Source organism: Mus caroli, unplaced genomic scaffold (genome assembly GCF_978045245.1).
Source record: "Mus caroli unplaced genomic scaffold, Mus_caroli_1 scaffold_13, whole genome shotgun sequence".
Lineage (NCBI taxonomy): Eukaryota > Metazoa > Chordata > Mammalia > Rodentia > Muridae > Mus > Mus caroli.
In genome coordinates, this window is record NW_028227268.1 from 38266817 (window position 1) to 38280819 (window position 14003).

General features: G+C 39.9%; 1 protein-coding gene across 8 annotated transcripts in view; it reads right to left on the reverse strand.

Annotated features, from left to right (window-relative positions):
* Acaca (acetyl-CoA carboxylase alpha) overlaps positions 1–14003 on the reverse strand; it is a 275396-nt gene that overhangs the window by 166094 nt on the left and 95299 nt on the right. For all 8 annotated transcript variants that reach the window (XM_029483172.2, XM_029483174.2, XM_021178351.3 and 5 more), the window contains 4 exons: positions 8000–8109; positions 6759–6840; positions 5145–5243; positions 2569–2675 (listed from right to left, as the gene is read on the reverse strand). In XM_029483172.2, the coding sequence (XP_029339032.1) occupies positions 2569–2675; positions 5145–5243; positions 6759–6840; positions 8000–8109 (398 nt within the window). The remainder of the gene's footprint in view (positions 1–2568; positions 2676–5144; positions 5244–6758; positions 6841–7999; positions 8110–14003) is intronic.

Below are 14003 nucleotides of genomic sequence, written 5' to 3' on the forward strand. Positions count from 1 at the left end.
AATGGCACATGCCTTTAATCCCAGCACTCAACAGGCAGAGAGGCAGGTGTATCTCTGTGAGCTCAAGGCAACCCTGATCTACATAGAGAGTTCTAGGACACCTAGGGCTACATACAAAAAGAGAACAAAACAAACAGGAAGGGAAGGAGCAATAAAGAAAACAGGAAGGAAGGAAGGAAGGAAGGAAGGAAGGAAGGAAGGAAGGAAGGAAGGAAGGAAGGAAGGAAGGAAGGAAGGAAGGAAAAGAACAAACAGGAAAGGAGGGAGGAAAAGAAAAGAAAGAAAAAAAGAGGAAAGAAAGAAGGAAAAAAAGTTACTAGTCAGGCAGGGTAGCACACACCTTTGATCCTAGCACTTGAAAGGCAGAAGCAGGCAGATCTCTGAGGCCAGCCTGGACTACATAGAGAGTTCCAGAACAGCCAGGGCTATACAGAGAAACCCTGAAGCTCACAAGTGTCTGAAACTCCAGCTCCAGAAGATTCAATCCCCTCCTCTGGCCTCCCAGGGCACCTACATACATACACCTGTAGCAAAAATTGTCTCCATGCATCTCTGAGACCCTTAGCTGTGGCAGACCTTGGTTCTACTTGGTTTAGATGCTGTCTCTTCTTCATAGCTTCATATGCTAAGCTAGCTCACCCTTAAGCTAAATTGATAATATTTTGAGATTTTGCAATTTTATCTTTAATAAAACAGTGAAATCAGAAAAAAAAAAATCCAGAGTACTTGAAAGTTCTGACTTACCAACTTTTTTGTATGTGTGGTTTAAAGCTATGCCAGAATGGACAGCTTATATGATGTCTTTTTAAAAGGTTATTGGGACTGTCAGGATGGCTAGGCAATGTAGTTATCAGAAGAAATAAGGTAGTTTTTGTATATGACATGGGAAACAAATGAAGCCATATTAAAGTAAATTGAGAGTCAATACAAATTTTAAATAACTAAAATCATCCTTTTATGAAAATATTCCAGGCTTTTAAGACTTTGCAGTATTGTAGGGAGAGCTTTTAAGTATGATCAGAAAGGCCTTTTTTCGAGAAAGACCTTCAGCTCTTTAGCCCACACTGGCCTTTAACTATGTAGCTTAGGCTGGCTTTGAGTTCCCAGTGATCCTTCTGCCCCAGTCTTCCAAGTACTAAGATTAAAAGCATGTATCACCACAGCTAACAAAAGAAAGAAAGAGAGAGAGAGAGAGAGAGAAAGAGAGAGAAATCTAAATTTTAACTTATATCAGTAGATTGTCCACTTATAGTCTCTTCAATTCTTGCCTGTACTCACTTAACGAGTTTAATAGGAAGGTAAAGGAATTGGCGTCAGGTGATGATCAGAGAGATAGAATGGTCCAGACACAGACAGCACTAGCTTCTTCCCAGCTCACTGCCCTGTGCAGTGTACATAATCCATTTCTTTCAAAAGAGGGCTTAGGGGCTGGGGGGTCGGAGCTTAGAGAGACAGCTCAGCAGTTAGGAGCACTGGCTACTCTTCTAGAGGACTGAGAATTTGATTCCCAGCACCCAGGTGATGGCTCACAGCCATCTGTAACTCCAGTTACAGGGAGTCCAATGCCCTCCCCTGCTTTCATGGGCAATGCACATATCCGATGTGCAGATATACATGCAGACAAAATAACCTATACAAAGAATTTTTTAAAGAAAAAAAAAAGGATAACTTGCCAAAGTTAGTAAGGCAGACCTTTTAAAAAATGTATGAGCAGGGAAATGTGGCACTAGCACACGTCTACAGAGATGGATGATAATTAGAGTTATAAAACTATCAGCCTCAGCCGGGCGTGGGGGCGCACGCCTTTAATCCCAGCACTCGGGAGGCAGAGGCAGGCGGATTTCTGAGTTCGAGGCCAGCCTGGTCTACAGAGTGTGTTCCAGGACAGCCAGGGCTACACAGAGAAACCCTGTCTCGAAAAACCAAAAAAAAAAAAAAAAAACTATCAGCCTCTCTTCTTCACCCCTCCTCAAGGGGAAAAGTTATTTGACTGGCCAATTTGGAAGGACAAACAGGGTATGCTTGCACAATCTCTTCTGCAAGCAGCCCACAACACAGAACACATGCTCCTTGTAAGCTCTTAGCCATGTAATAAGCAGAATGGTAAGAGCTCTCTCTACGAGGGAAGTCTGGTTACTCAGCACTGACAGTTACCAGATGGGAGGGAGGAGCCTTGTTAGAACTCTCCAATCATCCTAAAAACTTCACTGGTGCTGTACACATACCCCCCCCCCTTTTTTTTTGCAAATACCTCTATAACAATAAAGCTGACATTCTCAAGGGAATTCACAAGGGGAAAGGGATGGTGTTGGCCATCTCTCACATACTAATAGCTGGTGGAGAGGAAGAATCAGTACCTCCTTAAACCCAATTAACCACCCAAGAACTGCTGTGCAGGTCACCAATCCTCTTCAAAAATAAATTATTTAAGTTTTAAATCACTTCCTCACTCCATACTTAAGAAATATTTATCCTGGCCTTACAACTCTCCTGTTAGCACATCATGAAGGTGACTTCAAATCCCTGTATTTGTAACTAGAACTGACCACCCTGGAGTCAATAACTTACCTTCAGACCATCATCCACATCCTTCACATAGCCTTTCTCATACAGATCTTGTGGAACATTTAAGATACGTTTCGAAAAATCATTTTCTTGCCAATCCACTCGAAGACCTACAACAGACAATAATGATTTGAGACCAGCTATTTGAACTCATGCTAATTTTCTGCTCACTCTCAAAGCCTACACTGGACTCATACTTGGTATGCAGTAGAGACTGGTTTTCAACCTGCAATCTTCCCGCCTCTGCTTTCTGATTGCACAGATTACAAACATGTACCACACACTTGGCTATGTGATACCTTCTGATAAAACCTATTGTATTGGAAGCTAGAGAGATGGCTCAGAAATTAAGAGCACCATCTGCTCTTCCAGAGGTCCTGAGTTCAATTGCCAGGAATCACATGGTAGCTCATATCCATCTATAATAGGTTCTGATGCCCTCTTCTGGTCTGCAGGTGTACATGCTGATAAAGCACTAATATATATAAAATCAATCAATAAATCTTTTTTTTTTTAAAAAAAGAGCTATCGTATTTGCCAAAATTAAAGGTAAATGAAGGATAGGGAATAGAAAAATACGGTAAAACCTTGATCAGTTCTTGGAGATGATAGTATTCAGCTATAGAATGGGCTCGAATTTGGGGTAATTACACTAGAAAGAGCCAGGAGAGTGAGCAGGGACCTAGTTACACAAATGCAAGGATTGGGGGTGGGGTGGGAGCAGAAGGAACGGGGAAAGGAAGAGAGAGAAAAGCATGGCAGACTTCACACAGCAACACACTGGCAAAATGCCTTCAATGTTTTCAGGCCTGCTCTGGGGCCAGAGGTCTGAGAAATAATTCAATCTTTATGAGCCTTTGGAAATAGAAATGGCCATTTTATTGGTCTCAGCAGAGTCATGATGCTATGCTCCCTGAATGCCTCTGCATTCAGCTCCAAGGGGAACTACAGTTTCTCCATTCAAACAAGAACGAATTCAACCTTTTAAACTATTTGCCCCAGCAGGTCTAGAGAGGATATGGGAGGCCTCTCCCTGGAGAGCCAGAAGAACAGGGTTCAAATCTTTTCAGCCACAAGACAATGGTCATTCCTATTTTTAAAAGGTTTTAGTGTTTTTGTTATTTGTGTGTGAGTGCAAAAAAAGGTGAAGTTTATATTATTATTGCTATTATTATTATTATTATTATTATTATTATTGGCTTAAAAAAATTCACATGATACTTCAAAAAACTGGCAAAAATAAGTCATTTCTCAGTTTTTCTTTTTATCCTTCCGTTTGGGAGGAAGGCGACCACTGACCTCATGTTTTGCATCCTCATACAAAACACTGGCAGGCAGGCACACATCTCAGGAAGTAGGATCAAGGTTCTTGCTAGTGATCCACATTACTTGTCAGGCACTGTTGAAGTCTTACTTCACCTAACAAGCCTGCCTCTGAGGATGCTTCCAGCCTATCCCAACCCCTACCAAAATATGTTTCCCTGGAGGGTCTCCAAATCAAGTTACTGCATCACTTCAGATCTCAGTTTAGTATTTGTACCTAATACTCAATTTATATTCCTAAAATATGATAAAAATCATAAGAGTATTAAGCTAAGAGATTTTCTTCTTCCTTTCTTTCTGTTTGTTTTTCGAGACAGGGTTTCTCTGTGTAGCCCTGGCTGTCCTGGAAATCACTGTAGACCAGGATGACCTTGAACTCACAGAGTTCCACCTGCTAAGTTGCCTGTGAACTGCCTAATGTGGGTACAGGGAACTGAACTCAGAGCCTCTGGAAGAACAACAAACTGTATTAACCACTGAGCCATGTTTCCAACCTTTGATGACTATGTTCTTTTATTTCTTATTTCTAAAAATATCTATCTATCTATCTATCTATCTATCTATCTATCTATCTATTTATCTATCTATCTATCCATCCATCCATCCATCCATCCATCTATCTTTGAGGCAGGATCTTTCTATATAACCCTGGCTCTCCTGGAACTCACTATGTAGACCAGGCTGGCCTTAAACTCAGGTTCTGCCTGCTCCTGTCTCTTGAATGCTGGGCTCAAAGGCATGCCCCACCCACCACCAGCACCCGGCTGACATTCTATTTCTTACCAAGTGTCTCAATTCAGTCTAAAACAACTTAATCCCAGGCCACATATTCTACTTAGCTTCTCGTACCTTAAGGTATAAAGAAGGAGGCTAGAGAGACTGGATAAGATCCTTGCTATGAAAGTGTGAGGCTCAGAGTTCAGATCTTCAGAACCCAAAAGCCAGGAAAGTACAGTAGTGCCTATAATTACAGCACTCAGGAGGCAGAGACAGGCAAGGTAGGGGTAGGCTGTCTAGCTAGAACAGCTGAATCAGAAAATACTAGCTTAAGCAAGAAAGAATTCCTCAATAGAGAATGGAATTAAGGAAGGTCTTTGACATTTTGGACTCTACATATGCCCACGTCCATGTGTGTGCACATGCATGTGTATGTATATGTATATGTATGTATATATATTATGTGTTCATGCATATAGACATCACACAGACATATGAAAATTAACAAACAAACAAAAAAACAAGAAATAATGTCTTACCACTGCCGCTCCATGGAAGAGTTGGGATACCTGCAGTTTGAGCCACAATAGAAGATGCAATCTTATCCCCCAAAGCCCACATGGCCTGGCTTGGAGGGCCTAAAACAATACAAGACAAGAAAAGAGCCTTAACAACAGCATCTCTGCCTCCTTATATTTGGTAAAGATACTGGCCTTATAATAATTTTTATAATTCTTTTGTCCCACTTATGACAGGGTGATCATTTTGACTCATCTTTACATTGTTTCTAGAATCCAACGTTGTACACAGGGCAAGTCCAATATATAGAAATTATATCTTTAAATTTCTGAAAAATACAATTTTTGTGAATTGTGCTCCACATTAACCAAGTAACAAAGTCATTTCTCCAAAGCTAAATCCTAAAGTAAAGCTGGTAAAATTTTAGGGTTTACATACGAATTATACCTTACTTGGTCTTAGGAAACCTAGCAAAGAGATTTTTTCCCCTTTAATAATCCATACAAGGCATAATCGGCATTGCGGAGGGGCCCTGACACAGAAACAACTTGAGCCATGTAACCTCCATTATTCCTTTTGCCATGATACAAGGAGAAAAGCTGAATGAAATGCCTCCAAGCGTAGGATATATAATTTAATATATGCAAATATATACTGTATAAATACACATAATGCAAAGGGGCTGATTCATATATAAGGGCACACTGCTAGGGTATCCTAGGAGTTAGTTACTTTTACTATCAAAAATCAAGTCCTTCTACATGTTATCTTAATGTTAATGGCAAAGTTTTTAAATAGTCAGTGTTTTAAAAACCAGCCTTTTTCATATCTCAGACCAAAGGACTCAGTAACAGAAACCATCATCAAGATAAAGTTAAAAACAAAAACAAAAACCCACCAATAACAACTTAAGAAATGAAGGGATAGCAAGCATTGGTGGTACATGCCTTGGGAGGCAGAGGCAGACAGATCTCTGAATCTGAGGTTTACCTAGTCTAAAGTTCCTGGACAGCCAGGGTTATACAGAGAAATCCTGTCTTAAGAAACTAAAGGCCCAATAAGCAGCTGACTGAGACAGAGGCAGATACTTATACCCAACCAATGGACTGAAGTTGCGGACCCCTGTGATTGTATTGGGGAAAGACTGGAAGAAGCTGAGGAGGAGGGCTACCCTATAGGAAGACCAGCAGTCAACTAACCTGGACCCCTGAGATCTCTCAAACACTAAGCCACCAGGCAGCACACACCAGCTGATATGAGGACCCTGACACATATACAGCAGAGGACTGCCTGGTGTGGCTTCAGTGAGAGAAGACAAACCTAACCCTCAAGAAACTTGAGGCCCCAGGGAATGGGAGGCCTGGCAGGGGCAGGGGGACATACTCTTGGAAATGGGGTGGGGGGTGGGGGGTAATGAGGAACTGTGGAAGGGCAGCAGACTGGGAGGAGGGTAACAACTAGACTGTAAAAGAATTAAAGTAATTTTTAAAAAACTATATTAATTAAGGAGTTTTTAAAAAGTGAAGAAGGTTATTCTGAGAATTGTTTACTGTTTTAAAAACAAAGGAAAGTAAGACTACAGAGTAGTCTGACAAACTGACACAAGGACGAAGGAACAGTACCCCATGACTTACCCATGAAAGCAATGCCATTTTTTAAGAGCAGTTCTGGGAGCTTCGGGTTCTCAGAGGCATGACCCCAGCCAGCCCACACTGCCTACAACAGAATAACAATGTGGATCATTCTTAAAAGTGATACCAAGACGCTACAAACTGCCTCACTGTATCCAGGCAGGCTCTCCTCTATGTGGTACAACAGTTCTGCAGCAGCCCAGGAGTTAATTCAACTGCCATGCCTGACTGCTGGCAAACCTTCTGCAGAACGGCAATAAGTAGTGGATTGCAGAAAAAGCCCTCAAGAGGGCAAGACCAAGCAGAATCAGAAAGAAGCACAAGTCTTGCTCTTTAGGAAATGCAATTCACAGCCTTTCAGCTAGGATCTCTAGAGATTTCTAAGGAAACCCTGACCGTCTTCACAGTCTGGTCATCCTACTCTGCCTTCCTGTCTAGTGGTGGAAAGGTCACAAGAGTCTAGCTACTTCTCTCAATCTGTGGGTCTCAACCCCTTTGGAGGTGGAGCAAAACTTTCACAGGGGTCACATAAGACCACTAGAAAACACAGAGATTTATATTACAATGTATAACACTAGCAAAATTGCAGTTATGAAGTAGCAACAAAGTAATTTATGATGGGGGGGGTGAGTACAACATGAAGAACTGCAGTAAAGGATCAAGGGTGAGAAGGGTGAGAACCACTCCATTAGGAGGTTTTTCCCCCCTCATTGGGTTCTAAACTTCATAACACATTGTGAAAGGAAGAAATAATTTTTTAAAAATCACCATATTATAGCTCAGAAATTCTGTAGGAAATAGTTTTGTACTTACTAGAGATGGCTTTGTACTTACTAGAGAATAAAAAGAAAATTCTCTGAAAAATCTTCCTCAACATTCTATTTCTATTAAGTTTACTTTTAACTATGCCTTCTTTCCATGTCTTCTTTCCTTGTCCGTTTTAATTATTTTACATAAAGGCATTTACAAATTTTCCAGGGCTGGAAAGATGGCTCAAGTGGCTAAGAGCACTAGGTGCTCTTACAGAGGACCTGACTCCAATTCCCAGCACCCACATGACAGCTGACAGCATCTCCAGTTCCTGGGGATCCAACATCCTCACATACACACATATGCAGGCAAAACACCATTGCACATAAAATAAAAATGAAGTCCAAAAAGAGACTCTACATTAACTTCCCTGGATACAAGCCTACCCTTCTGACTAAGTGTGAAAAGCGTGCACTTCTTTCTCAGACTCTTACTTGTACAGGTATCCTTTTAGCAATATCAAGAATCAACTCCACATTTGCATAATTGTTGTTGTTGGGCCCTCCAGGCACTGGAACATAGTGGTCTGCCATCTTAATGTATTCTAAAAACACAAACAAATTAATGAGGAAAACAGACATTTCTTTCAAATTATTATCACAGAGCAAAACTATGGGAAGGACAGAGACTCTTCTCAATAACCACAGAATAAATGGTACAATTTAAAAATGAAAGTAGTAGGCTAATTTCTATCTATCTTCCGTTGGAGGTTCTGATTGTGAACCACATATTAAGGGATCACCTGAAGCAGTAGTTTCCAAACATTTCACTTGACGTTAGTCTTTGTTTTTTCTCTTAGGAGAGGACATGGTAATTCCAACAGAATTAGACTAAACATTCAGGAGATAATAACACTATTTCTACAAAGTCAAATTCAGGGAGATATAGTGACTCAAAGCTGCAACTACAGCATTCAGCAAGTGGAGGAAAGAAAATGCCAAGTTCGCAACCAGATTGGGCTACAGATGTTTAAAACAGATCAAAAGCACTCATTTCTATCTTGTAAATAACAAGCTCGTACTCTTGCACCTGTGTAACCTTATAGAACAATAAACTATAGTCAATTTAACAACACGCGGTGGGACGCACGCATGCTCACGTGCATACAAACTTACACACACACACACAAACACACACAAACTGAACTGCTCACACTTCCATCTGTACTATTATCTTCTTCAGTTTTGACACTATCTGACACTGTTTTGAAGTGCATCTCTCTGGTTACCACTGACACAGAATCTCTTTTCATATGATTAGTACACCTTTTATTTCTTTCTCATTTTTTTCTTTCTTTCCTTCTTTCTTTCTTTCCTTCTTTCTTTCTTTTTTTCTTTCTTTCTTCCTTTTTCTTTTTCTTTTTTGATTTTTCAAGGTAGGGTTTCTCTGAGCAGCTCTGACTGTCCTAGAGTGTATAGCTCTATAGACCAGGCTGGCCTTGAACTCTGCCTCTCAAGTGCTAGGATTAAAGGTATGTACCTCCACCAACCAGCTCTTTTCCCTTTTAAAATTTTATTTTATGACCATATTTTATCTTATGACTGGTTTTTGAGATGGAGATTTCCTAAGCTAACCAGGCTGGCCTTGAGTTTTAGGATCAAGCAAGCTTCTTGCCTCAGCCTTGAGTGCCTAAGACCACAGCCTATATCACCACGCTTACCTTATGCCTTCTTTGACAGGCTACTTATAATCACCATACATTTGGTATGAAATTATGTTTTCCCCTTATATTATAGGCAGAAACTGCTGCCAGTGTTTTTCCATATTAATGTCTGTCTTAAACAATTCCCATTTTTGCTGAAAAAGAGCAATTAAAAATTTTTTTTTGAGATTTTGCTGCATCAGCTGTAAGTGTATGGGGTACTTTCCTGTATTTTTATCTATGCACCATGTGTGTGCAGTGCCCTCAGAGGCCAAAAGACTGCTGGATCTCTTGGAACTGGAGTTACAGACAGACTTTGGCTGCTATGCGGGTTCTAGGAATCATCCAGTTATCCGAAAGAGCTGAGCCATCTCTGTAGCCTCCCCAAATAGCGTTTTATATTTAGTCAAATCTACATAACTTTTCCTCTGTGGCTTAATCTTTTTTAGTAGCCCTAGTGTCACCTATATCACATAAAACACACATATATACATACATACATACATACATACATACATACATTGAGAGAGTATATTCAAAAATATTATTAATGGCAGCTAACAAGATTTCAAGGTTCAATACAAATCAACTTCAATTCTTCTTATTAAGGACAATAAAGAAGGTGGGATATGTGGCTCAACTTGCAGAGCATGCATGAAGACCTTGGCTCTAAGCAGCACATAAATTAGGCATGGTAGAGCATGTCTATATCCTAGCACTTGTGAGTAGAGAAACAATACTTCAGAATCCTTCTCAGCTACACTGTAAGTGTGAGGAGCCAGGATCCATGAGTCTCTGTCTCCAAGAAAACAGTAAAGGAAAGAGAAGAACTGGTGGACAAAGGCACTCTTGAACTGAGTGACCTCAATGGACAATGAACCACATGTATAATCCCTTAAATAAAAATATATTGAGTTTAAATTTAAAAGAGAGAGAGATGGGGGCTGGTGAGATGACTCAGCGGGTAAGAACACCAACTGCTCTTCCGAAGGTCCTGGGTTCAAATCCCAGCAACCATATGGTGGCTCACAACCATCTGTAACAAGATCTGACTCCCTCTTCTGGAGTGTCTGAAGACAGCTACAGTGTACTTACATATAATAAATAAATAAATCTTTAAAAAAGAAAGAGAGAGAGAGAGAGAAGCCTTAAGAGGCAGAAAAAAATCTCATGTTTTAATATTATAACCTGTATTTCTCCATCAATTCCTATGTCCTGTAACTATAGTCAGTAGCACTATTCTGGAAGCACGCCTCAAATTGCCAAGCACACCTTATCTATTGGCCCACAAACAGACTCAACAATGACTAACAGTAAACACTTGGGGAGGGGAGAGGATAAGGGTTTTCTCTGTATTATTTCTCCATAAGCAGCACAACAGATTTACATTGTGCTAAGTACTAGAGATTTAAATACATCTAGATACAGGAAAGTTGGACACACAGCATTTCTGGGTTAGGCAGAGGAATGTTAAGAGGCCAGTGTGGGCCTGTCTCTAAACAAACAAATACTATACTATTTTACATACAGGACTTGCATATCTGCAGGTTTGCGCATCAGTAGTGGGACATAAAGCAGACTTGCATAGTCACTGATGATGGCTATACTCAAATTCATCCTACTACTTCATGAATCACCTTTCCAGCTTTTCTAGACATCATAAGGTAATATTATGAAATGTTAAACTGGTAACATGGCTTGGTGGGTAAGTCCACTTGCCTTGGAGCATGACCACCTATGTTTCATCCCTAGATTCATCCCTAGAGCCCACATGGTTCCCACAGAACACACACTTTAAATTAGGAAGCTATTATCATCCTGTCAATTTTGCCTGTTCCTCTACAGTCTTAGAGGATGAAACCCACTCTTCATGTTTTTTTTTTTTTTTTTTTTTTTTTTTTTTTTTGGTTTTTTCAAGACAGGGTTTCTCTGTATAGCCCTGGCTGTCCTGGAACTCACTTTGTAGACCAGGCTGGCCTCGAACTCAGAAATCCACCTGCCTCTGCCTCCCGAGTGCTGGGATTAAAGGCGTGTGCCACCACGCCCGGCCCCACTCTTCATGTTAACAACCAATTTTATCTAAAAAAAATTTTTTACAATTTTTAAATTTTTTTCTTTTTTCTTTTTTTAATTTTCAAATTTTTAAGAATGTTTTAAACTAAAAAATAATTATGCTGTTATATAAATTTACAAAAGTCGCAGAACTATATACTTTTGAAAGGTGACATTATGTTAATAAATTACATTAAACAAAACTACTAGACAACAACTTGAGTCAAATGTAAAAGTCACCCATAATTTATACTGTTGATAAGCCTCTTCATCATTCAATTCATTCAATTCTTTCTAGAGGAGCACCAGCACAGGGGATGAGGTGTCCCTCCACTGTAATAAAGCATCACAGGAGGCAGGCAGTGGCTTGGGACGTCCATGTGACAGGGAGTAAAAAATAATCTTGGTCCAACCACTAGCCTTCTTGGTACTTATTCTAGGACATTACTGATTTTTCCCCCTCAGAATAAATACCAAGAAGTAGGAATTTTGAGTCAGAAGATACATGTAATTTTGTCCATCTGTGCTTCCTCCATCTCTTCAAGGCCACTAATGTATTTAAGGTCTCTCCTAGATTCAAAGCCCTTTGACTCCTTCCCCTCAGACTGTACACATTCCTGAAGTTGTTTCATTCTGACAAGAGTGGTAAATACAGTGCTCCCCTGTAGTCACAAGAGGCTGGGGCAGCAGAATCACATGAGCTCAGGACCTCAAAGTCAGCCCAGAAAAATCACAAAATTGTCTCGCTTTTTAAAAATAGTATAAAAAAAAAATCCTCCATTGAGTTCTCTTTTGTGACTGCCTTTCTTTTTCTCTTCCCATAAGATTCCTAAATATTGGTCCATATTAGCTCTATATGACTTCTCCCACTCCTTAATACTCTATATTAATCTTCATACTCTCTTACAGTATTCCACTGAAACAATCCTCCAGCGTTACCAATGGCCCAGTGACTTCTGCACTGCAACGTGGGCATCCGGTCTTCTGGCCTTGTTTACTTGTTTGACTGTTGACACATCTGGCCTTTCCACTTCTCTTTTCACCTCACGGCACTAAGACTCAAAGCCAGGGTCTCACGGATGCTAGGCAAGCCTCACTCTGCCACTCAACTACCCACCCTCAGCCCTGAACTTATCTTTTCCCTTTTTCTTCTATCTCTTTACTCACTTCTCAACTTTGTTTATGGACTTACCTCCCTGAGTCTATCCCTCACACTCTTCCATGTGACGTCACACTTAGCCCTCTTCGTTTTCTAGCTGTTCTTTGGAAGGCAGAATTAACAACTGCATATCTGCAATAATTCACACATCTTAAACTCCACCTGTATTCTATAATTGTTCTTCCTCAAACAGCTCTTCCTAGTTGCTCATAGAACCATCCACCTAATTTGTGGGTTTCTTTGGTCTTTTTCTTAAAAAAAAACAAAAACAAAAACAAAAGCCTGGGTGCTAGCTAGTTGGCTCACTGGTTAAGAATGCATATTACAGCCACATGGTGCAGTTCCAGAGGTCAGATTCCCTCTTTGGACCTCTGCTACCTCCTGCATATACGTGGTGCACATAAACTCACACAAATATGCACATACATAAAACAAATAAAACTTTTAGAAAGAATCTATATCATATATATATTCATGCACACATATTTATATGGAATATGTGGTATCTAATATGAACATAATTGGGAAAGGAAAAGGAGTGAGAGTAGAGTCATATTCAGAAACTAGACACTGGGCTAGAGAAATAGCTCAATGGTTACAGAGCACTGGTTGCTCTTCCAGAGGATGTAGGTTCAGTTTTGAGCACCTATATAGCAAGCAGCTCACTTCCAAGAAATCCAACACTCTTTCCTAAGCATACAAGTAGTATACAGACATATATACAGTATGTACACCCATACACATAAGATGTAACTGCTTGAGATGGTAACTGCTGATACTGGATAATAAGTAGATGAGAAAGATTCATTAACACTATTTTTATAAGCTCCATCAACTTTAAAATATACAACTTAAATGTCCGGTATGTACAGATATACAAACAGACACATACATATAAAAAGATGAAATGTGACCTTTGAGGATGAAACACAAGGCTCTCCTGGGAGATGCTATATTGTATCTTGCATTTTTAACAATATATAAGTTCCACACACAATTTCCAGACGAGTGCTTACACCACACCATCATTTGCTGTTTTTTCTTCCTGATGTACCCTTCCTTTTCCCATAACGCTCACAACTCTGACCTATTCTATCCTTGGCCAGGAGTGAGTGCTTTGTTTAAGTCTCTTCTTAACCATCTTCCTAAGCATCAGCTATCTCATCTGCGTTCTTACAGAACCCTCTGACAAGTTTCTATCATAGCATTGATCTCATTAGAGTGAAGCACTTGTTTCCTGGAGCAAGATCCTATCGTATTCCTATGGGTCTTCATGACTGTAGAATGATTAAATAAATGACTAAGAGGCATACCAGGTACAAATGGACTAGCAAAAAAGAAATCCAATAAAGTAGACTATATTTAGTATGAGATTTCATCTTTATGAACTTCCTTTTATAGGTATACACGTGGTAGTGCAGAGAGAGAGAGAGAGTAAAGAACCCATCAAATGATTTCAGATACCCACAATTGCTTTTCAGCAATTTGTGACATCTTATGTTTACTTCTTAGGAATTGTCTTAATATTGTCACCCTGTAGACGACATTTACAAACCAAAATAAGCCCTGAAAGGATATCTTTTTT